We start from the raw sequence: 25,571 nt of genomic DNA, 5'->3' as shown, positions 1-25,571 counted from the left end.
TATTCGCATCAAAAATACTGTCCACATGTATGAGAAAGATGGTGTGCTTTAATATATTCAGATATTTCATGCCTCTGTCTCCTTTTTATCTTCTCGTTGTGCTTCATCCCTTTCGTCAGTGTGTGTTGGGGAGGGGTGAATGGTTGTGTTTTGGATGCTGATGGATGGTGTATTCAGAAGAGTATGCCAACTAGGCACTTTCCCTATGAACTAATGCTGCACAGTAAGCAATTCTTTTCTGGGGTAAATATAGTACTGATTATCTTCCTCTTCGTAAAGGGTTCTGTCTCCGGCGATTATTGGCTCCTGCACGCGGTTTTGCCATCGCCGTAAGTCTTGTATCGTTTGGGTTTCTACAATTTGATAGGAACAGTTTGAGATAACAAGACTCAGGCCCAAACGAGACGCTTAATACAGTAGGTGTGTTTGTGCGCGTGCTTATGTGTATGTGGGAGAGGGTGGGTGCATGGAAGAAAACGACGAAAAGTCGTGCCCAAAATAGCACGCTATGTTGTTTTTTTTTTTTTGGAAGCCTGACGGGCGAAACTGCTGCCTCAGGAACTTGCTTCTGGCACGCCTAGCCTGCAGCTATCTAGTGCACAGGTATAGCCCCTTGTGTCACGTGACCACAGCAGGACGTGAGAGCGAGCGCACGTTACTGTCTAACATCATAAAGTTTTATATTCACCTCCCTGTCTGTGCTGCGCAGTCGGTGACGACATCGTTGGGCTGCCCGCTCCCTGACCCACGTGACGCTACTAGTGTAAGGGAGATAAATCACGCTGAGCTTTGTAAACGACTCGCGAGTTATTCAAGAGTTTAACTGTGCAGATTGCATGCACAGATACATTCGCTTCCTTTATATTTTATAGTAGAGATAGTGAATAGGAGCATAACTGCGGTGCTTATAAACAGGATGCTCGAAATGGATGTGAAACTTTTTGTGAGTGGATCAGATCGAGGTGACATACACTTGTCACACTGGTGGAAAGCGCGCGGATGGCCCTTAGAATGGGTATATCTCATCGCTGGGTCGTTGTTTGATTGATTTTTCTGTCTTGCGGGCTGCAGCATATGGCCAGATGACTGTGCAGTGTGTGTGTGTGGGGTGGTGGTGGTGGGGAGGATCGAGCAGACCTGACCGTGTTGTTCCTAAAGTCCCCTCCCCTCTTCACCTGACACGGGGTGAGGTCTGACTCTTGACACCACAGCCATCAGCTGGCGCAGTACGTCGGCACCACACTGGGCGTCCTCCGCTCGATGCTACTCCTGATCTTCACATGAACTTGCCCCGACAATTGTTAATAACTTGCTAGCAATATGGTTCGTTACGTTACTATGATTAAAGGAAACAATTTTGTTTACTTTTATTTATGACAGCTATTATAATAACTGCACACTAACAGGACCAGCATATGCTACAACCGCACCCACATGGACGACTGTAAACCAGCAGCGAGTTGTCTGGCAGTCGTCTAGGTCCTGTTGCCAAGCTGCAGCGAAAGCATGAAGGGACCCACTGTGAAAGTCCGATATGAAAAAACTTCTGACACTCACATGTTTGCCCCTCGAATTTTAAAATCGGTTTTTCGAATGTGAAATCGAAGCAGTAGAAACAAATTTTAAAGAAAACAGATTGAGAAGATACTTTTGACAGTTTCTTTCTCCTGGGAAAATTTTATTCTTCTTTCTGAAGCACCTCTAGATACAGCAGGTTGATATCCTCAGCCTCTGGACCAAAACAATCTCATTCTGCCTTCACCCACACCTACCTCTCACCCACACTACACACGTCCTATCGTGAAATTTAACCACACTTAATTTAAGCATGGTTATTAATTTTAATTTAATATTAATTTGTGTCATATCACCTCGTACCTGAGATGAAGGTTAAGCGAGCTGTCACCTTGACTGTAGTCTTTCGTGAAGTAAATGTAGGTGTTCACCACTGCACGTATGTGTAAGTTGTGGCTAAATTTAGGTTTTGGGCAAAGATGCCGCGGGCTGGAGGGCTAATCTTTGTTAGAGGCCCCACAGGAGACATATGTTTTACCTTGCTTTGTGGAGGTGCCAGTACATGAGGTAGTGTATTTCTGTAACGCCTCGCCGCCGATAGTGCACGCACCGCCCCGCTCTCTGGAGGCCGCCAGTACAGGAGGGACGGTGGGTGGGGAACGCACGTATTCCTGTAGCATCCTCACCGTCGACACCACACGAGCTGCGCCACAACCAGCCAAGCCGAGCGTCAGCTGCAGTCACCCCGGGTGAGCGCGAGATCTCAAAAAGGGGAAGTAACTGCGGACAGTTTGCACGCGCTGCTCGCGTAGGAGGTTATCTCGCATATCTCGCTGTAATGGATCTTCGCCATCCACCGCCCATTGCTTCTCGTTGTATCGGGCTTCGAGTCCTACGTCCTTTACTTATTCACTTTACCCCTCTGTTGCCAGTCTTAGAGAAGATTGACTTGCCGCTCTCCAGCCACAGGAGGCTGTCATCACCAACACACACACAGAGGTAAACGGAATCCGAAAGTACGTCCGCAATTATTTCACTCGCTCATTGTAACCTGTGATAAAACATATGGTGCATCCTATGAAAAATATGCCAGTGTACCGAGTGACACACTCCAGGCTTCTTCCTTGTTCGTTTTCAGTGACACTGATGAAAAATTAGTGTTTTTTTCCCAACTAGAGGAAGCGACTGCAGACGGGAGAAAGGGAGTTGTAGAAGAGTGACGACGAAGTTGACAATGTACACGGCGACAGCGCTCATTTTTGCTGTATTGAAGTGATGATGTGCGTGCGTGCATGAGCATGATTTTGTCAGAGATAAATCCTGGAGAGGCAGCTGGAAGCGTGTAAGTTCCATTTCCTCTCACCGATGACCTGCTTGAAACATAGCAGTCGCCTTGTTCAGTTCTAGGCAGCGTGTCTTCTTCAACACTTCTTTAACACAGTCTCTCTCACACACACCCCCACCCCATCCACACACAGAACCATTATGCAAGTCCGCCCCCTGCCCCCTGTTGGTGGTGGCGCACTGGTATCGTTGGAAAAAAAAGCTGGTACCCTGTAGACACAGCGGGCCCTTCTTGCTCATAGCCACTTATTCTAACGGAACATCTGCAGGGTCACAGCCTTCAAAAGCTGCAATAATCGTGTGGTGCTGATAAATGGAAATCCCTACAAGAGGCGCCTTTATGCAAACACCGATTCATAATAAGAATTCCGACCAAAGGACAGTTGAAAAGATGTTTGAGCCTTGCGTGAAGAAAAGAAGATTGTACGGGCTGTGGTTGTTAGCCACCAGTGCGTCACGTGCTAGCAGGGGGTGCGGAGAATCGGCGGGACCTGCCGGACACGATGTGAGCAATCACTGTGTTTACTGGTGATCGAACGCCAGTCTTGAGAAGCTCGGATGGTGCCACATTCCACAAGGAAGATCATTATTTTGACTGGATCCGCCTGCCAACCGTTCTCAGTTTTGGTGTAGGACATTTTCTCCTCCCAACTGCCTCACCCCCTTCCCCTATCTCATTCTTCTGTCTCAGTCTTGAGGGAGAACCGGGTTTCCAGGAAACAACGACGAATTTTCCATCTGCCCTTGGAGGAAAGTGTTGTGTTTGTTTCATCCCCCATTTTCACTTATCCATTGAACATAGTACATGGACTAAATTTTTTACGTCCTAATAATTACATATGGCTCTCTTGAAGCTTACCTAAAAAGTAAAACGTACAGCGATTTGAAGGAAACCTCAATCTGTATTTATAAATGTTTTCCAATGTAATATTAAAACAACAGAGATAATAGACTAGGTCAGGTTTCTCGAAAAAAAAAAAAACGTAGTACATGGTCACGCGTGGCTGTCGGCTTGCTGCCTGTGATGCCAGCTTCACAGCAACACATCGATCAAGCTGTTGGCAGCCTACGCTAACGCGGGCTCCCCTGCAGGCGGACTCCCTCCCCATCCCCCAGATGAACCGCTTCCCCCTAACCCCCGCTATGTGTGGTGCGTGCAGCTCAGCGCACTAGGTCACGCTCGCAGTGAGGGAGAGGATGTAGAGGAGGGGTGGCGGGAGGATGACTACAACTGTCTGCTGACGTCTTGCTACCCTATCCCGAGGGTAGTACGGTGGTGGTGGTGTGTGGGGCGGCAAAATCCCTGTTATAAGGACGGAAGAGGGACGTGTGGGACGGGGAGTGCCTGCCGCCTTGACGTCATGATGTTTTGAACTGTGTGCTGCATCATTGACAAAATCGGCCTACCGTCCTTCCGTCTGCTTCTCTCCCAAAACGACCGAAAAAAAAAAAAATTAGCAATGGCCGGTCAAGCAGCTTCGCTTGATTGAACCACTCGAGCCACTGAGCCACTCTCGCATACAGTGTAGATTATTGTTGGGTCGTCCAAATAGCAGCTTGCTGATGTTGAGACAAGCGACTTAAGTCAAGCCTTGGTTGGTGCCAGGGTGATGGACCTTCTAGTCCGCTCCTGCGATAGTCCCTAGACAAAGTTATTTGATAGTCAGAGCGCGGGGCCACACACCTCTAGTTAACGTCAGACCATGTCGGTAGCCATGTCGGCATGCTGTTGTGAGATCCCCCTCTCCACCAACAGCCTCGGATGACGAGACATCGCCAGTGGAGATAGGAGTTGGGGTGGGGTGGGGACCTTGAGCGCCTGAAAGGATGTGTTATTGTTGACTGCAGACACACCTTAGTTCTCGATAATCCTGTTTCCATCGACATCGGACCGTCTGTGTTCGCTGTGGGTTCACAGAACATGTCTTTTTTATGCTGTCGGTTCTTCGAATTTCTGTCAAAAACAACAATTACCAGTCATGAAGTCGTTGTTAATGATGTAAAATATTGAGTGCCCTTTTTATGCAGACATGTACAACAGTGGCAAGGGGAAGACAGCCGCCTTCTCAAAAAAGTACTGGGGGGGGGGCAAGAATGTGAACGGCGTTCACTGTCAGCATGGAGTCCTCTTACCCCCCTTCCCCCAAGGCCTAGCATCTTCCTACGCCACTGGTACATGTTTGTCTGCCTCTGTTGCAATAGATGTTGACCTTTTCTTCCTTTCAAATGGTGGCGCTGGGTTAGAATTTTTGTTTTGTAGCCATCTTTCATCATATCATATGACGCCTGCAGTTACTGGTCTGTCTGTGACTGACGTGTGTGATAACCGGTCCGGCTGTGTGACTGACGCAAGCGGTTTCAAGTCTGTGCGATATGCGATAACTGGTCCGGTTGTGTGTGTGACGCTAGCTGTGCCTGCGGTTGAAGGGCCATCAACGGGCGGTTTTGCGCACATACAGTGGCTGTCATTCCGCTGCAGTCTCACGCTCCGTGACGTCAGTCCGTAGGTGTGTTATCTGCCAACATCAAGGACAGCACCTCCGATCGATGACGGTCGAAAAATCGGTCGCATGTTTTGCGTTTGTGAGTGCTGACGTGTCAGTGCCAGGTCTCCAGGTAACCACACGAAAATTGATTGTAGAACTGGCTTACACTGGTATCCCATCTGCACTGGCTTACTATCTACTACTTGTCCTCGGTCGCTGGCTGCTGTGCACCCCGGGTAACAGTTACGCCATCGATAATTCGCGGTTCTTCAGGACATTGTACGGGGTCTGCTAACCCCACTTGAGAAGTCGGTCAAGATGTTCAGGCCAGGGCAGACAGTGCTTGTCTGTGTGACGGGAGGAGCGGTCTCAAGAGGACTGAGTCATGAAGCAGCCTGCACTGGAAGGTTTCATCCTCCCCACCCCCACCTCCAGATCCTCCTCTCACCGGCAACAACAACTTGTGAGACGTGCCAGCATGTCTGGAAGTGGACCAGCTGGGTGCCGAGCGACATCTGCAAGATCTCCAACGTGAGCGGAGGTGTATGCACAGTGGAGGTGGAGTGGCAGTGGACAGTACTTGAGCCAGCTGCAGTGGGTGAGAGAGTTTGGAGAAGTCGGGGAGTGCAAAACATGAAGAGACGACACGCAGTGCACAACAAACATTCTGTCATGTAACAGGCTGCTTGGCAACACGGTGAACAGCTTCAGCGCTCGGTGTGTCAGTGTTGAGAGTTTGTGTGTTTGAGAGAGAGACGGGGGAAGACTAAGGTGGATATTTATATCGTGAAATAATCTCGAAGACAACGAAATGGCAACAACTGAAGGGGGTGGGGCGGATTAATGAGGGGACCATCTCACACGCTGAGCTCTTGTCGGTTGAGCAGGAGTTGATCTGACGTCAGTTGCACTGTTCATCGAGCCAGGCATCTCCGATATGCGCAGGTGGAAAAAGCACTGACGTGAACCTTAATGATACATTGACGCAATGACACAGTTGTGAGGTTGCCACCCGGGGGTAAATGATATGTTGTATAGTCGCGTGCCTGTAAATAACATCTTGCATATGACCCCAGGAACTGGTGGGAGGTTAACAGCTGTGTTAGACCACTAGCAAGCAAGCAAGCAAGCAAGCAAGCAGGGGTGCACATCCAAAAACATACTGAGAGGCCTATGAAGATATGCTAGGCTTTATCCAAGCACGCAAATCTCTGATATTGAATGTGTATGCAGCCTCTGAATAATGGCAACTCAGATTTCATGAAAACTATGTTGCTACATGCTGGAACCACACTCACGCTCACCTGAACAACGACAGTGCATCGGGCACCATGCAGCCATCTATATAGATTCTAACAGCCACATGAAGGTTCTCTCATTCCTGCTGTTCATGCTCGGGTCAAAGGGTGGGCTTCTGGCACATCGCGAAGGCCACGTTTGGCATTTCTACTCGTCATCTTTTGTCTGCTGGTTTTGGCCTGACACATTGGACATTGCTTACAAATACCACTAATGATGTAGATCATTTGCAGTCAGTACACTTTGCACCCGTGAGCGTGCACGTGCCTCCTGGCCTAGTCGGAACGGGGAGGGGGGAGGGGATCTGAAGGCCATTGTGTCAATGCCCTCCCTCTTGTGTTGTGTGGTGTCCCAATATCTGCTCAGCTTGGCCAGCGGCCAACAGTGCCGGCTTCACTTGCCGCGGTAAACTACCAGAACACAGCTGGCTGGTCAAGTGCTGTTGGGCTGGCAGCCTGGCTAGTATTAGGTAAGACATATTCATTCCCACTCACGTATTCATTCCTACTCACTAACTTGTTTCAAACGCCAACGCAAAATAGTGTTCAAACAAGTCTGTACAGTCGCTTTGCCCTGTCACCGCCAGTCCTCTCTAAAGGGGTGAGAGAGAATCAGGCTGCATGCAACTAAAGCGGACTATTGATGACTGGCTGGCTTAGTGTCTGGAAGGACCACTCCTGTGATCTGGGCGTCACAATCGAGACGACAGCGACAGGCAGTAGGAGGATCCGTGCTGTGGTCTTGTGACACAGTGGGAGGCAATCCAGCTGTACCCACATCTTTTCATCACGCCTTTGGGAATCTCGTAAAACATTACAGTCGAAGCGAAAAGATCCAAGATGACTTGGCCTTATCGTGAAAAACATCACTACAGACATGTTTGGCAAATTTGCTTTTTTAAAATTTTATTCGCATTACTTTATTTCATTTTTATGTAACAAGCCATTAATTTTATACGAAACAAAAGGTAAAATAAAAACCACAAAAATGTCGCAGTTTGACACATGGGTCACACACTTATAATAAAGAAAGGGCCGTCGGTACAAACAGCTCTCATGTAGAGCATCAGTCATTATGGTCAGGTCCTCATTACCAACAGCTGAGTCGACTGAGGGGTAGAACGCTTGCGCCTCACGGGTATCGAATCTGCCAGTGATCTAAGTACTGAGCTCTCTGTTTCTACAAACTTCAGTGTGTGTTGATGTATATATTCTCGGGGAATACCGACTCGTTTCCTGTATCACTGGAGGAGAACACTATTCCGATTTCAAGCAGAACAGGGGAGTGATATCGACGAGAGAGTAATGTAATTAATGATATGCCGGGCGAACAGCAGCAGTTTCTAAGGGGAAAACCTTCAGCATGTTCTGCCTGAGAACATCAGCACACCCACCACAGAGACCAGCGGGTCCGGCCATGTGTTCCGCGTTCCAACTACATTCGCCACCCGGCGGTGACCCCCCCCCTCTCGTGACAGGGTGGACCCCAAATATGGCGTGGATGTCGTAAAGATTGGATAATCATGGTTGAGACTCAGAAGAAGTCATTCTGGTAATGATAACACATAGAATCAGGTCTGTCTTCTCTTATTATTATTTGCTGTGGTGGTCATATTGAGATACAGGCATCAGTTGACCGCGACTGCTTATCACGGACGAGGCAAACTATAGTTACTATAATGCTGAGGTCGTCCATGAGATTTGCAGAAATTGTTTTGGAATCTCATGTTCACTGTGATGGGACAGGCTTCTCTTTCTCTCTCTCTCTCTGTGTCATGTGCGTGCACGTTTTCTGTTTTATCGCGCCAGCAAGAACTTCCGCGTAGGAAATAGTGCAAACAAGGGAATAAATCTATAAAATTGTCGTTATGGACAGAAGGAAGTGCACACAAAGTGGCCTTGATGCAGGACTTTTCATTCCCTAACACGCGCATCACAGTGTTTTCAGATAACTTGTCTTGAAACGCAGAATATCGTATTTTCACATTTTAAAAAATAGTTGATCGCATTTCAGATTGAAGCTTAGCAGGAGACGAGTTCTTGCGTTGACATCTTTACCCTCTCCCCTCCCACACCCAGAAGCAGCGGGACTGCACAGGCCGAGTACCCGGAAGCGACGCGCGTGCCGCCAGAGGACTCCGCCCAGCGGTACGGCGCGCGGTGGCGGCAGCCTCGCCATACTAGCGAGTAACTGCCGGTGGCCTTGTTGTGGTTTCCATCAGGCACATCTTCAAACTTTTGATAGAACGTAGTCACAGTTTCCATTTTTTTTTTTCATGCCGTGCATGGGTAGCAGCCAAGAAGCAGTTGAAGCTTATTTGGGGCAAAGGTTCCCCGGCAGGCATGCACATTGTGAGAGATATTTAGTTTCTGTTAAGGTCAAGGGACCGCTTTACCGTGTCTAACAGAGAAGGTAGCGGTTGTAGACGCCAATAGATCGTAATATGTCTACATACCCCTCTACCCCAGTCAGCTCTACCGGAGATATTAGGTTACATTAGCCCCATTCAAGATTGTGATTGCGTGGCATTATGATTGGCTGTACTAGTGTCGTACCGACTAGAAGTAAACATCCTGGTAACTGCTTGTGCCTGGAGGTGAGGAGCTTTGCTAATGGCTGCCAGACAGCCGCAACATCCTGGTCCATTCATCGCTGCACGGTCGATCATGTCCTCGTGTGTCTACACGCTTGCGCACACACAGAATGTAAGAGCGGGAGGAGGTAGGGCAAGACTAGCAGTACAGCGGTAGAGAATGTGAAGGCAGATGTTCCAACACTAAGCCTGGTGGTGGGGGGCGGGGGCGATATGATGAGGTGGAAGGGGTCGATAAAGGAAAGGTTGTCCTTGTGAATGAATCGAGCCGCCCACTTGACCTTGCGATCGGCAGGCATACGTAACATCTACACCGCGAAGGGTCAGAAGCCGCCTGTCCGGAAACGGGAACTGCACCTTGTCTTGCACGCCTTTGCTGGAGCCTTGCAGAGGGGCTGCATCAGCCACAGACGTACTACATACATGAAGGTCCGCGGCGGGATGCCTGCTACAGCCTTTCTCGACGATGCGTCATGGCGACGTCAGGCGCATCAGCTTGCAGACTGTTTACTGCACGAAGCCCGCTGGTCGTGAAGCTTTATTTAGCCACTGGCACGCACAGGGAGGTGAAAGCTGCGCCACGTCATCCCCAGCTGCCAATAAACCCGCCATAACATGTAGCTGGACGCCGGTATGAAATGAATGAATTAAATCGCTCGCTCTTAGCCGCTTTATACTTTACCCTGTCAAGGCTATTTCTGACAGTGCTGTCGAAGCAGCTTTCTGTCGAAAGAAAAACCAAAGCACTGTGTTTCAGCCTGCTTGATGTTTGACCACTGCATGCTTTCTGTTCAAGCAGCTGTGCCCATGGTTTGGCGTGTTACGCTGACCCGCATGCTTCGGCAGACAAGTGAGCCAAAGTTTTGAATGAAATGAGGACATAGAGATCACGTGAGACCAGATCCAGTCTCGGGTGGCGACGAAGTGCGAGAAGACTATTGTCCTTGCGGTGTTTAGACGGGCATGCCATTTGAAGTGGTCGCAGTCGTGTATAGGTGCACCTCAATGGGATCGAGGCGCGGGCTTGGTGCTGGTGTGTACAGACACGGCTCGAACCCGGACCTGCGCACAAGTTAATACAGACTGATAAGAGCAGAACTGACTTTTTAAAAAGTACAAAAGCTACAGGATGTGCAATATTGTGTATTCAGTTTTACGGGGACGTGAACCCGTCAAATCTGATCAGATGTGCGACGCTGTGTGGTGAAGTTGTTGTTAGTCGGGTAGCCCTTTGTGCTGGTCTGCCGGGCTTCGACCACCAAACGTTGAGCACTTTCATAAAGACCAGAGCAAGTTGTTTAAAGATCTTGAACATACTTGTGGTAAAAAAAAAAAAAGCCCGTTTGCCACAACTATGTGAACATGTGTGCGAAAGGGAAAGGGGAGTAAAGGGGAAGATCGGGGAAGGGCAGAGAATTATAGCTTGTATGCTAATAAATGACATCTAATTTTACCAACCACTAGGTTTATGGATGAAAAATTATACTTAACTGGACTTTCTCGATTATTTTCTGCTTTCAATTTGTAAGGAGTGTTGTGAGTTATCTTGTCCTTGGATGCCTACCTATAAAAACAAAATGCTTGTGTCAGCTGGCTTCCTTTAGCAATATGGTTGCTAGAGAGGTTATCTCAAATACTGCGGAAAAACAAAATTAATAAGATAATTATTTCAACAGGATACTGTGAAAAATGTGACCTCAAAATAGCTAACCGCAGTAAACAGCTTCATGAATAATAATCGCGCCGCCCCCACACGCAACTCTGTTTTTGTTCCTCAGAGAGCGAGCCTGGCTACCCTGTGATGTGTTTTCGCGCATGCGCATGCGTCAGTCTCATCTCATCGTTGTGCCCGTAGAGCAATAAATAATTCATAGTTATACAGTTCCAGAATTATTTGTGCCGTCCTTATCGATGCATCCATGCACGCACACTTCCACGTGACTCATGTTTACATGCAGGAAAACATGGCATCAGTTCTTTCTTTTTTCTTTCTCCGTAAAGATTATTTGTGCATGTGTGTGTGTTTGTGTTGTAATCAAGCTCAACAATGTCCTATAACGGTTTTTGTTTTAAAAAAGTGCACGAGTATGACTGTCTTATCAGAAGCATGCTGCAGCATGTGTCGCTTTGACTACATCGGCGAAAAAACTGCATCCGTCGGTCCTACGTGGAAGAACATCACAAGATTCTTCGCTGACCAGACCATTGCCGCCTGGGTGTGGACTGGTGTGCACTAAAACAGAAACCTTTAAACCTGCACCTCCGTGAACATTACTCCTAACACCATTTCCCGCCATGCTAGTCCTTATTCCTGCTCCTCTTCCTTTTTCAATATCAGGATACTCTCAGTTCTTGTTATTTTGTTCCTCTTTGCGTTTTCTGTTTTTGTTTTTATTCATCATTAGTACTGTTCTTTATTCTTGCATAGTTCATATGCTATTCGTTTGTTATCCTGTCCCTCCCATGCTGTCTATGTCTAATTCTTGCTCTTAGGCGCTAAGATTATTCAGTTCTAGAACTGAGTATTTAACCGACTTGGACAGGTGAATTTAACAAGCAGTTTGCTATCGTTGCCTTGTGTGCATGGTTTTAACAATATTCTAAAAGCATTCAGGTCAAGTGGATACCAAAGTCGACAGGAGGGTGGTGGGAGGGAAAAGGTTTCATTTGTTTGATCGGTTGATGTACCACTGGTTTGTATGTATTATGCTGAGAAACTTTCTTGGTGTGGTCTGTGGAGGATAATTCAACTGGGATTTGTAGAGAGGTCGACTGGGGTTTAAAAGTCTGTTTATTGTAAGCTTTCGTTCTGTACTAACGCTCGATTGCTTACTTGATTAAAAAGATCGAAAAGGATTTTCAAAACGTGCACTAGACAGCCTTTTGTAATAACTGCTCTGTTGACACACACCGGTCTGTGGTCAGGTAAATATTCACACGCATCTCTCTCTTTGTAGCACCTTTCCGCTGTTTTCCACCCCCCGGAAAAAATATAAAAAATAAAAGATTGAGGCTTTTATTTCTGTTCTGTTTATGATGTCGGGGAACAGTGACCTTCGCGACGACGCACTTATTTTAACATATCATAAACACTAGTGTGTTATGTACTTTAATTTGGAATGATGTGGCAAAGCCACTCCACCTCATCCGTTGCCGTAGCCAGGAGCTGGAATCTAACGTAGCACAACGTCCCGTCTATAGAAGCCACCGCGTGGCCAACAGCGATACCTTGCAGACTAGGGCGTGCCGCTACACAGACACAAAGACCCGGAGGCAACATTAGTCTTGTGAGATAAACAAACATTGTAAACAATGTGAACGACCAGACGTAGGTTTTGGCCTTCGCACTCCCCACGCCGAGCTGTAGGTAGACACGTAAACATGCTTCTTGCAGACTATTTCTCCCTCCTCCTTCATTCAGTAAATGGTTGCAGATTGTGGTGTGTAACCTCTCTGGTGACCTCTAAGAAATTAATCATCCGCCGCAGAGCTGGAGAGCTTACTTGCCCAATCTTCTGACCAACAGACTCGAAATATGTCACGGGTTGTGGCTGAATAAAAGGAGCGACAGAAGTAATCGAAACAACCAGGAGGCCTTGAGCTTTGCGTTGTCATAGAAGTTTGCGCGCGCACACTGTAGAAAAGAACAGACCCGTGTAGTGTAGTACGTTCGGTTAATTCCGGCTTACAGATCATCGACCGCCATCACTTCTCGCTGCTTTTCTTCATTCAGCCTTCGTGTGTCCGGACCGGCCGGCCGGCTCACCACCACGAGCACAGTCACCATTCACATCCGTGGCCCGGCAAACGACAGACGCAGCACCTTGGGAAGTTTGTATGTACAGCGTTTGATTCCCAGACTGGAGCTGCAGCTGCGACTGTGGAGTGCACTGTAGCCCAGACAACATAAATTCCATTTTCGCAGCTGACGCCGAGATGAGCAGACAGCTGCTACGAGTTCACTGGCCTCATACATATCAACTTCATTTTTGATGGGTTTAGGCAGTACAGATATGGTATACGAAAAAATATAGGCAGCGGTCAAGATACTGAATCAGCATGTTTGTCTCGTAGTTTTGGAGAGCTGGACTACCAAGATGGCGTCTGGATGAGATCACGATCTTGTCACAATGTCATGTTTATACCCCCCTGTGTGTCGTCGGGGCTTGACCAGTCATTGCACACATCTCCTAATATAATATATATCATACAGCCATAGATTTTACGGTAAAAAAACTTGCCTTTTACATTCTGAGTCTCATTAGTTTATGGTTTCCTCTTGTAGTTAGGGAGGACAGGAGACAAACCTGATCCTCTTCGTATGTGCGTGACATGCCAGTCTGTGTACATCATGTTCATAAAGGCATCGTACAAGTCAAGGGAAAGCCTGCGAGGTGCAGCAAACTTTCCCCTCAACACCAAAACCTCGTGGGACCCACTTTCGGGAATGGGGACCTGACATTGCGGTGTTCGAGGAAAGTCAGGGGAAGGGCAAAAACAAACAAACAAACCAAAAACACTAACTCCCAAAAATGTGTGGTCTCTAATATCTCACGGAAATGTTTCGAGACGACCTTTATGTTTTTAAAGACCAGGCATGTAGCAGGCGTAGCAGCTTTGGCTTTATACCAACAACACAGCAGGCAGGGCTTTGTGGTGTTGTCCATCCTCACAGTCCTAGTCTTCAGTTGTGATTCAGACCTGGGTGTCTGACCCCGGAGAGCAGAGCTTCTTACTAAATAGACGTGACGTTTACCGCCAATAGTTTGCACATTGATCGAGGCTTGCATCTCCTTGTGTCTGCGTTGGCTGCAAAATGTGCTTTTTAAAAATAAAATGAAACAGGAAGTTGTATACATCGTCGCTTTGTTGTGAACACGAGTACTCAGCACTAAAACAATCATACCACCCACTCGATACTTCCCAGTCGCGCCGTGTCCCTTTGCGGACACAAAGATGTTTCTTCAGATACCACTGGAAACCGAAAACATACTTTGTGAGCCAGTCGGTGTGCGTTTGTAGACACACGTAGATTGTGTTTTCTCAGTACACTGCTGGACATCAAGAAACAGTTGTGAGCACTTTATATGACTGTGCCAGTTCTTCCACACTACAGCAGCTGTCAGTGCAGCTTGTCTACTTGAACAAAGCGCGCACACACACACGCACACACACACGCACCCTCTCTCTACACAACACAACCCTTGTCCATGTGTGCACAGATCAGACAGTCGTTATTTTGACACTGTGCTGTGCATCTTGTAGAGCTGTCGGCATACAGGCCATCAGTTTCCAGTACAAGAGACACGGGTCCGACTGACTGGTCTGTAAGTGATATCCTGTTTCTGCATTTGTCAGCACGTGGCGCCAGATGGCGTTAGTCGCCTCACAGTAAACGTGAATAGTTTCAGTGACATAAACGTGTACGAGTTTAAATGCAAATTTATTAGAAAATATATAACTCATAAAATACTGTTTCATAAAGGGCGCAACAGCGCTTTGGATGTAAAGTGTAATTGGTTAATCGTGCCTAGTACAGGACATTTATAGGGCGGAGACCTTCCGTCCCCTATAACCCAGCCGCTGGATGGGAGTTTTTCTGAACAAATGCAGAACCAGCGACACCGTTCTCTCAAGCTGCACGCAATAACCCTCGGACTAAGGCACCTTCTCAGCAGTAAAGTACTGGCTGTGTCAACAGTATTTATTACTGAGGTGCAAAGGTCAAGTTGAAGGAGTTCCAGTGTCGACTTTTGTAGATTTGTTATAAGTAGCGGTGTGAAGATAACGGATTGAAAGCTAACCCGTATTCTTTATGAAACCTACGTAGTCGCGAACTGATTGAACTCTCTCTCTCTGTTTTGTGTTTTATGTGTGTGTGTGGGGGGGGGGGGGCAAATCGAGAGGGTGGTCTGTGAAGGTACAGGTTTTTGCATAGCAACGTGGCAGGTGATGCACTGGCAGTAAACAGCAAAACAATACGAATGTGAATTTCAGAAGAGCCGACTCCTAGCGCCTATCGGTGAACAATGCCGGCAGTGCGGGAACTGGTGGTGGGGGAGAGAGAGAGCTTTCATAACACTGTGCCAACGCTGCGGCGGCATGTTGCCGATCGAAACTTTGACCGACTTGCCTGTTGCGGTCGAAATGAAGGTCCCTGAATCAGGAGAGTGAAGTCCGAGGGCGTGTGCACTGGCTGACTAGCTGTGGAAGCCGCAGGGGTGTGCCTTCAGCTATTCTTAGTGTCCCTGCATGGTGCACACAGCCTGGTGACACCGATGTCCCTCACAACTCACACAACTGGATGAAGCTTCCTCGCTTTGTCAGCCAAGTGTATCAATCGACCTTGCATACATACTGCTTTCTCTCTTGTCACGCCTTAAAATAAACTTATGATTTAAAAGAAGTGACCGTCTTTTGAACACCGACAAGGATCGTATCGGTGATTTTGTTCGCATCGTCATAGCCACACGCCATTGCATTCGCTGGTTGGAAACAGAAAAGCCATGCAGCATCAATAGGTGGGCGACGATGGCCAACCAGCGGATTTGTGTGACTTTCTCTTGAGTCAGGACCATGCCAACGTGGCAAGATAAACACGTGGGGAGGTCTAGTGCAGAGTGCATTTGTGGAGAGGGTGACGGCTAGGTTGTTTACGACCTGTGGGAGATGACGGAAGTGAGCAAGAGTGCTAATTTTTAATGCAGCGCAGGTGTATGGTGTAAACGAGCGAAAGCTACTTGTGCGTTGTTTCAGCTTCGGGCAACAAGAGGTCTTGAGTTTTCTGTGTGCTGCTGTTAAACAGAAAGAGGTGGTGCGTTGGTCACTATCAAGTTTACCGGACACCATCGTCCCTCTAAATATGACCGCACACAGCAGAGACATCGCTGTAGCCAAACACGGCACCGCCCCTGTTCCAGATAGAGCACGTGTCAAGTCGCAGGCCAGCACACTCGCAGCTGCTTTTGTCTCTGCAGACCTGTCTTGACCAAGTCGTCATTTGTCTTTTCCATCTTAGCAATTCATAGTTCACCCAGTGACTCTGGTCTAGTCTAGTGGCATAGACAGAAAAAAGCTCTTGTATAGTAACGTAACGACAAGCCTCTAGTGTCTTTTTGCTCTCCCTTTTATTTTGAATTATCTGTCCTGCCTGGCCTACTTAATTCTCCACATCCTCATCCCATGCCTGATAGTAATAACTTGGCTATTACAGGGATGGTTTCTATGTTTGTGTTATCCCAACATACGAGATGATGTCCTTTTAGCCTCAGTCACAGTGTATGAAACTACAAATGGCGGATGACAAACACGTGACTTGACATCGCCTTTCCAAGTAGCACCATGAAATAAGCAGACGACAATAGAAGCCAGGGTAACGTGAGCTCCGTTCTTCCTCATTATACATTATGCATACCTCAATCCCGCACGACCGTCTGCTAAACCTCCTCCTCCCTCTTTGTGTGCACGTGAGCGACCTTTCGAGAGTGAAGAAAAAGAACAAGAAGACAGACTAAAATAGATGCTCGTAAAAATGACATGAACAGATGTGTGAACGATCAGTTGCGGCGAGTGTCTAAGATCGACTGCGGGAAACTATACACCGCTTGCATGGAAGTGGGGAAACATTCTACTAAACACATCACATTCCTTTACGTTAGAATTTGATACGTGTAGCTGTTTACAAAGCTCCGTTGTTTGAACATGAGACTTTCTGTTTTATAGAATGAAAAGCCTTATCAGTTGGTCCTTATTCTGTGTCGTATCTACTTGGGTCTGTCAAATGTTTATAATATAACATAGGCAACAGCTATGGAGCTACGGTAGATTTTGTAGTGCCACCCATTTGTATTTTAATGGCGTCCCACGAACTTGACAACAAGAGTAAAAAATATTTGTTCAGTTATTATTAGCCATCCCAAACTACTAACTGCTGTCTCGATTACACGATCCTTCCGTGCTAGAGAAGGATTTCAGTCACAGAGACGTTTTACTGTGTAGGCGTCGATAGTATTAGAAAGCTCTTTCATTATTGATTACATCTTCGATTAAATTCTCCCCATGCGAAGAAAGATCCAGTAACACAATGCATTGTCTCTTAAGAAACCAGGAGAAACTTGGACCAACTTTGCTAAACTTAAAGGGCAAGGCAATGCAAAACGCAAGTGTTGCTTAATTGATGCATACTGACATCCTGAATCGCTTCCAGACCAAAGTTCGAGTTTCAGAAGAATAATTGTAATTCTTGAGTATTAATTTATATGCTTTTATCACACGTTAATAACGATTTTGTAGATGTAAACTATAAACTGTAACTCCTTAATCTGTGAAAAGATGCTACACCACTGCGTTTTGCCATTTTGGACCATTGCGATCAGTTGGTACACTTGTAAGACTTCATCCGTGATACCGTCATATGCAGAAGATTATAGCAGTGTTTTGACAATTCATAAAGCACAAGAACAAGACAATATATGTTAACAAAGAGCTCTACAACGCTGGATGATGACAAATAGGAACTTGTGTCGAAAGTGCTTATCGGTGGAGTTGCACTGTTTCCCTTCCTATGGATTTTGAACTAATTATGTTCTGTTTTTTAATAGCCATTCCACAGACTACCATATTGACGGGAAAAATGTGATTCGCACCTGTATAATCCATTTTATGACTACAACAGTGGAGCATTTGCAGCCTTTATTACACTTTTTGTTTTTTGTAAAATGTAAGTTAACTTTATTGTTACTAATGGCGACTAAAACACAGCTCCGAGGTGACACGTTAAGGCCCTTCTTTATTCACGACACAATGGACAAGATTTGACCGAGTTTTGTCCATATTTGTCCAGTAAGAAGAGCTTTTTCAGTCTAGTGAATTCGTCGAGTGATTTTGCGAACGCCAAAGGCTTGTGACCTTGATGTAACAACTATTGAAACACTTTGAGTTGTCAGTTTGAATGTCATGACTGTGCCAAGATTTTCAGTCAGAATATTCTAGTGAAGAGATGCTAAAAAGCTGAGACGCGCCGGCGAGAGAGATTTCCTTTCTTGGACTAGGACTAGGAGTGTCATGCGGCAGCTGCATGCTCGCTATGGCACACGTTCTCACTGAAACATCTTTGTTGTAATACTAAGATGTATAGTGCCCAGCATAACAGAATGCGCTGCATGTCAGATGTCTGAAGAGTAGCGAGATTGGTCTCACCAACAATTTAATTCCAAACAACAACAACATGGTTTGCCCTTCAAAGTCATCTTCCTCAAGCCAAATGCACTTTTTAGTCCTGTTTTGTATGCCCCTGTGCACTGCTGGGGGGATTCCTCTGGGATGCCCCTCAGCTCCGTCGTTCTAGCCCTCTTAATGGCCTCCATGCCTTCAAAACGGGCCTTTTGATGATCCCCTCCAGCTTCAGGACAAGAAAAAAAGTCACATGGAGCAAGATGAGGTAAACAGGGAAGTTATTCTTGTAAGGAAATGTTCTTTTCGGCCAGGAACTGTTTGTAACATTGTTTTTGTTATCAAACGGCGTTTTGCCGTCGCTGACCAGGGTCAGGCGGTCCGGTGGTGCAGCGGTAGGGCTTGTCACCATGGCAGTGTGGAGACTGTGGGTCGTGGCTTGGGATATCTCATCCGGCACACGCATTTCTCACAGGATGTGACAGCTGTCTGCAGCCTGTATTAGCTGGCCGCGATATCGGCATAAACACCGGCCAGCTTGCTGGATCACTGGGTTTTCATCTGGGGAGAGAGAAGTACAGAAAAATGACGGCCTTCCACACACGGGACCCACAGCAGCGTTGTAGGTCGCTTTTGGAAATCAGCGATTCTTATGGTGACAGAAACTGTAGTGGATAAAGATTCAGCAACTTAGATGCACGCACACTTAGAGTGTGTTCCATGTTTTTGACATTTTGCGAATCGGCCGTCCTATAGCTACTTTATATTGCCTGCCCAGCATGCTTGCTCTGTTGTTGCTGGGGAATTATTTTGGAGCAGATTGAAACGATAAGGTGGTACTGGCCACGTGACACCTGTCTGTTCAAGCAACACCACGACGCTCGAGTTAATTATAACTGTAAAAAAATATTTTCCAGAATCTGAGATTGATGACTTGGCATACAATATTCAGTGTTTTTCCTGCAGTGAAGTAATAATAAAGATTTGTACGCATATACCTACCTCTTATTGGGGAGCTTAGAGAGCTTATGGAAAATGATACTCAAAACGCTTCTTTCCATCCAATCAGATGATACAATCAAAGGTTCCTAAAGAAAAAAAAATTCTCAAAAACCTCATCCGATCATACATTCATTAAAACGCGCACACAATTCGGCAACTGAGAAGGAAAAAACTACACTCAAACACTTCATTCTACCCATTAAGATCATACAATAAAAAACAATAAAGCACACATACAAAGCGCAGATACATTTATTAAAACACCCTTGTCATCCAATCATTCACACACGCGCCACAATTAAAAAAAAAAAGGAGGGGGGCGATGAAGGGTTTTTACTAGTTAGACTGATACACAGATCGGAAAAGATGATTGTTTAAAAACTTCGAAAATATCTGCTGCATAATTTGCAATTAGTGTGTGCGTGCGACGGTGTGGTTATTCCATGGTATCCTCCACACGCCAGCTTTTGTGAATCCTCATCTTGACTGATAACAGATGGCTATGAGCAGTCCCGCATTTATTGTGGAAACATGGCAGACTGAGTAGAACTGTAGGGTAGGTGCGTGCCAGTACAGTACATGTACATGCCTCAGTAACGGCGATGGCAACGGCAGGATGCAAAGTCCTCCTGGACATGAGCACAGTGCACGCGTGTGCACCACACACAGCAGGAGAAAGTGCGCCGGTGATGGCTGATTCCATACTGAACTTTCACCTTCAGCCAGTGAACAGACGTGTGCCAGTCGGCGTTCACATAGATGCCAGCAAAACAAAGCAAGATGGATATAGAGGGACACCATGATATGCAGGAGGGCGGGGCGAGGGGAATGTGTCAGTGTGGACCTAGTGCTAAAACACGGCCGTAGCACGCTTATTCATTCTATAGTATACACCAATAAACGCAGCCATATATTTGTCAGATAAAGCTCATTTTGAAAAGAACTCCAAAGGCACGAGATTTGTTACATTTTGTTTTTCGCTTAACTATTCGCTTTTGCAGTCGTTGTAAGAGGTAGGTTTAAAACACAGACTAATTTAGGCGAGTCACGAGAGCGAATATGTCTACAGGTTAGCACTGTCTCGGTATTATATTACATTATGTTCTCTCGTCACAACATTATTCGCCATGTGTATCCCCGTGGGCCAGAATAAGGCTGGCGTGATTGTCCTACTTCTGCCAGTCTACATGCATTGGTGCTGAACATCGTGCGTGAGTCCACGGTCTTGAGGACATTATGATGTGATATATCATGGGCACCGTGTCGTCCATGTTATGCATTTTAGCACAGTTTCCTCACTCTTCCTTTCCCCCATTCTCCATAAAACGATTTTTTTTTCTTTTTGTTTTTTGTGCGCCCTTCACCTGACTACAACCCCCATTTAGCTGAACCTTTGGGCGATATACAGCCTGCCGCTTGAACCTGACCCTTGACCCTAGGGTCGTGTACAAAGCACGGACTGACGCTGATGTCGGGAATACTTGCTGCTACTACAAACCCTATTTGATGTCAGTGTGTGACATGTGTGATTGAGGAGTGTGATATTTTGGTAGTGTGTGTGGATTTTTTTTAACAAGTACCCGTGAGAGAGCCTGCAGGCATTTTTATTATTATTTTTTTTTTGAGTGGCAGGGGATATGAGACGCCACAACAAATTATAATTTCCACGTAGTCGATTGTAATTATAAACCGATCCTTTCGTTGCGTCTCCGGGGAAGTGGTATGGCAATTTGTTGTTTTTTAGACTTGCGCCGTACCTATAACTACCCTGCTGTAGTCCCGAAAACGGGAAAAGACTTCTAGCCGACCGACCAACGGCACCTGACGCTAGGCGCGCACGCAGATATATGAGCTATAGCTGCTTCTAGTGTACACTTACACACTGTACTACACACAGCTTGAACAGGGAGACCAAATGTATGCACACACGCACTACAATGACGCATATATGCATTGGGACAAGGAACGCAAGCTCAATGTTTCTGTCGGCATTTATTAAACACATAAATGCTACAATAAATACCGTAACCCATTTTTTTCAGCCAGACTACCGACAGAGCGGGGGTTTGGGACTAGAGCAGACAACAGTTGAGCTATGATAAATATTAATATTAGTGGCGCACTATACTTTGCCCACATGACAGATGATGTCAAGTTTACATGCAGGCTTACATCGACGTGGTCGTTAATTGTCTCAAGATCAGTAATGCCTCAGCCATTTAGTAGCAATTGCAGTGCTCTTCAGCATTAGGTACATTTATTTAGCTGCTGTCGCCACCACTTGCCACAGGGTGGTGAGGATGTGTGACCACACAGTGACACTCATGACTAAAAGGGTAGAAGAGGCGACACGCACACACTACAGTGGGTAGAGACTGCTAGACGCCTGTAGCCTGTTGGTACACCCGTACAGCCAGCAGCGATTCCTCCATTGGGTCAATGTTTACGACATTCCATCCCAGAATGCCACGGCGGTCGAAGCGCATAGCTAGGAGTTGCGCGAGGAAAAATAATTCCATTTCCTGCGTTGTGTCAGCTGTTCACTGCAATAGCTAACGCTTTCAGATTTATTTTAAACGTCTCTGTGTTGATCATTTGGATCTTTTAGCTTCAGGGAACTTCTATTTTGCACTCTACACTTTGACATTGTCGGACGAATTTCCATGGCATTATTGTGAAAGGCTAGAGTGCAGACGACTGACGAGTACCTTGCTGTGGATACTTTTGTCGGTGGTCTCGGGGTATCATCGTGTGTTTATGATTTAAGTACATATTGTTTTTCTTGCCTAGTGGATTATTTTGATCTGAGAGGATATGGGAAATGCAGCAACTGCAAAAAAAGGAGATCCGGCCGAAAATGGTGAGTGAGCGTTGGAACAGCATTCGTAAATCGCGTTGCTCTTGTCAGGAACCGGGCGACTCGTTTCTCTAGTGGATTTTTCAACCGAACCGTGTTCATTTAGACAATATTCATTCGCGTTTTCCGTCGGTAGCTGTTTCGCTAAATACGTTTTTATCATGCTAATCTTTTTCTTTGTGTTACCTTTGAGAGTAGAAGCGCTACTTTTAAAGAACATTTTAGAAATGTTGTCATGGAAACCAAACAGAAATATGTGGAAGAAATGACCGACATTCTCGTGTCAGCAGATTGGAGTGTGACGATCACATATACTGAAATAACACATCTTGAAAATGACAGTGTTCAGATATTCCTGAGAGGAAGTGGACGACAGGGAGATGGGCTGTATATGTCATCGAAAAAAAGGTTTTCCCCGTTGGATGTGAATCTCCTGGTGCTTGTGTCCATTTGATTATGTAAAGCACACCTACTTCTGATCAGACTGCGTGAAGTGTGTATCGAGTTCAGTACATTAAATATATGACAGCATCCGTCAGTTATGTCTTCTCTCCCACTCCCAGCCTCAATACGCTTAAGGAACAGGTTACACATATGTTGTGCACACACTAAAACTGCGTTCATCATGTAGTACATCATCATGTGTAAATTTGGCACTGCCACATAGTGACATATGATTTACATAAAATGAAATAAAAGTAGTGTAAGTAATTTATAATGTATTTTATGATGTTTCATAACATTTTTCAGTTATTTAAATAATACTTAGAAAGTAAGTTGGGGACTGGCTTTAATTGGTGATGTCATTTCAGCCATAGTTCTTCCACATCACAATGTGGTGTATATTTTCAGCAGAGTAGATAACTAGTTTGTAGCTGTTTTTTAGCTGGCTATCAGACCAGCAGGTCTTTCAATTTATTGTGTATGATGAATTTGTGTTTCTTTCCCCCTTCTACAGTTAAAGAATTTCTTGCCCAAGCAAAGGAGGAATTTCAAAAGAAGTGGGATCATCCACCTCCAGTAAGGACACTATTGCCTATCTTGTTATTTATTGTGCAATGTTTGTTTAAATCTTAGTCTTATCTGCTCAGTGATCTTACTTTGGGAATGTCACATTCTCATTAGTTAAAAGTAAATGTGTTTAAAGTATGTTCATTTCTTGTCTCCTTTTTCACCCTCCCTTTTCTGATGTGTGTGTGTGTGTTGAATTTTTTTTTCTTTGCTTTATTATCATGTGCTGTCAGTTTTGCAATGTTCTCATGTCTTTCTTTTCTGTCATTATCATTCTTTTAAAAGTAGTTCATATCCTTAATGAATCACAGTCACCATCATGGTATAATTTTAATGCTGTTTGAGATAAACATTTCAAATTGAGGATCACATCTTTGTGCAATGTTAAATATGAAAGTTTCAAGTATAGTCTAGATATCCCTTGATATTTATAACCTTTTTTTTTTTGTGTGTTTTTCATAGCCAGATGTGAGTATTCAAATAACAGTTATATTTGACTTGTTGGGTTGGATTTGAAATTTTTTAATAGTCCTATTGGAATATTCAGTATCTTTTATTATTTTGGTGCTGTTGTTGTCATTTTGTTTCTTTCTTTGTTGAACAAAATGCTGTATTTTATACCATATATAGGGTTCTACATTTTACAAACGATTAGCTTGGCTGAACTGTCCGATTCTGTCAGAATTATTCAAAAAAATAAGGGTGTCTTAATGGTAAAGCATATTAATACTCTCTCACTAAAGGGAGAGAGAAAATATACAAACATAGATATTTATTTTTTGTAAAAGTATTTGATTTCAATTGCTATGGATTGTTCTTATTTTGCTTATGGCCTTTATAATTGATTTGGAAGAAGTCAATCCTACCACACCTGAGTTCTATGTAAGTTCTGTATCAGTAGATACTTCAATCAGCAGGCTGTTCTTTCCCACATTTTCCAATGCAATTCTCTGCACACAGAACACACACTGCCTGGATGACTTTGACAGAATCAAAACTCTTGGCACGGGGTCCTTTGGCAGAGTCATGTTGGTTCAACATAAAGGTGGCAGCAAGGAGTATTATGCCATGAAGATATTAGACAAACAGAAAGTGAGTCATATATTAACTATTTTATATATTCATTATTTTTAATCTGTGCAACTGTGCATTCTAGTGAATGAGCGAGTGAAGAAAAAAGAAATTCATCTTTCTGTCACAAAAAAAGATAATATAAGTGTTAAATGATTCCATAGTTTAGTGCAGAAAGCATCAAGAATGGAGTAATTTTAAAAAAACTCTCTGAAGGGTGCCATTTAAATTACATGATCAGAAAAATGTGTTGTGATTTTCCAGTTCAAGTAAACAAGGCCACCTGTATCTATTTTTATGTGCAGCAATGCATTTAATTTTGCAGTTAAAATATTTGGAATTTTGAAACAGGTGGTGAAGTTAAAACAAGTGGAGCATACTCTAAATGAGAAGAGGATTCTACAGGCTATATCCTTTCCATTTCTGGTCAGCCTAGAGTTTGCATTCAAGGTATGTAACAAACAGTTATGCATCAGTTTGATTTGTTTTATTGTTTGTAACTTATAATAATTTTAAAGTGCCCACTCTTGCTACAGCAGTTCATGGCACATGGGATAAAAGAACTCTGTTATATACCTTGACCCACACACACACTTTAAAATGAATGATGACTGCCTTATACCATAATGTATGACTGTATAAACATTGTTAATGATAGTCATTGTCCAGCTCAAAATAACCCTAAACTCATGAAACAAATTTAAATAAAGATTTTAGAATCAGTCTATGAAATGGTTGATCCTATTTATTTTTTTCAGGACAACTCCAATCTCTATATGGTTTTAGAGTTTGTCAACGGTGGAGAGATGTTTTCACATTTACGGAGGATAGGGAGATTCAGGTAATGTTTGTAATCATTGTAACATGTTCTGTCTGGCACTAGTGGCAGGTTGACAGGTTTTCTTTTTTTCAGAGGCGACACTAGGTCTAGCAAGCTGGAGAATCTAGAAAAATGACTATAGGAAAAGAATTTCACTTTATTGTTGTAGCCACATTGGATGGACATTGAATAAAATTGTAAGAAAGAGTAAAGAGAAAAAAAAAAGCTCTATAGTCTGAAGATTAATGTGCTTGACTTTGGAGCAGAAGATTGCCTTGTTAGATGGGCAGACTTTCCCTGCCCACCCAGCAGAGATGGGTATATGATTTATCAGAAGTTTACCAGAAGAACTTGAGGATTTAGCTCTGCCTGTCATATGAGTTCCCCAAGCACAGTCAACTA

General features: G+C 45.0%; 1 protein-coding gene across 14 annotated transcripts in view; it reads left to right on the top strand.

The window, feature by feature from the left end:
- LOC112573234 (cAMP-dependent protein kinase catalytic subunit beta) overlaps positions 1–25,571 on the top strand; it is a 144,513-nt gene that overhangs the window by 104,832 nt on the left and 14,110 nt on the right. For 7 of the 14 annotated variants that reach the window (XM_025253418.1, XM_025253413.1, XM_025253415.1 and 4 more), the window contains 5 exons: positions 23,226–23,287; positions 23,741–23,746; positions 24,239–24,370; positions 24,701–24,799; positions 25,108–25,190. In XM_025253418.1, coding sequence (XP_025109203.1) covers positions 23,226–23,287; positions 23,741–23,746; positions 24,239–24,370; positions 24,701–24,799; positions 25,108–25,190 — 382 coding nt within the window. Of the gene's footprint in view, positions 1–21,710; positions 22,271–22,557; positions 22,676–23,225; positions 23,288–23,740; positions 23,747–24,238; positions 24,371–24,700; positions 24,800–25,107; positions 25,191–25,571 lie in introns of those variants that run through there. The other 7 variants (XM_025253419.1, XM_025253422.1, XM_025253426.1 and 4 more) reach the window with 6 other exon arrangements.

The sequence above is a fragment of the Pomacea canaliculata genome, linkage group LG10, assembly GCF_003073045.1.
Source record: "Pomacea canaliculata isolate SZHN2017 linkage group LG10, ASM307304v1, whole genome shotgun sequence".
NCBI lineage: Eukaryota > Metazoa > Mollusca > Gastropoda > Architaenioglossa > Ampullariidae > Pomacea > Pomacea canaliculata.
The sequence above is the reverse complement of the archived record's forward strand: the minus strand, read 5'-3'. Positions and strand labels throughout refer to the sequence as shown.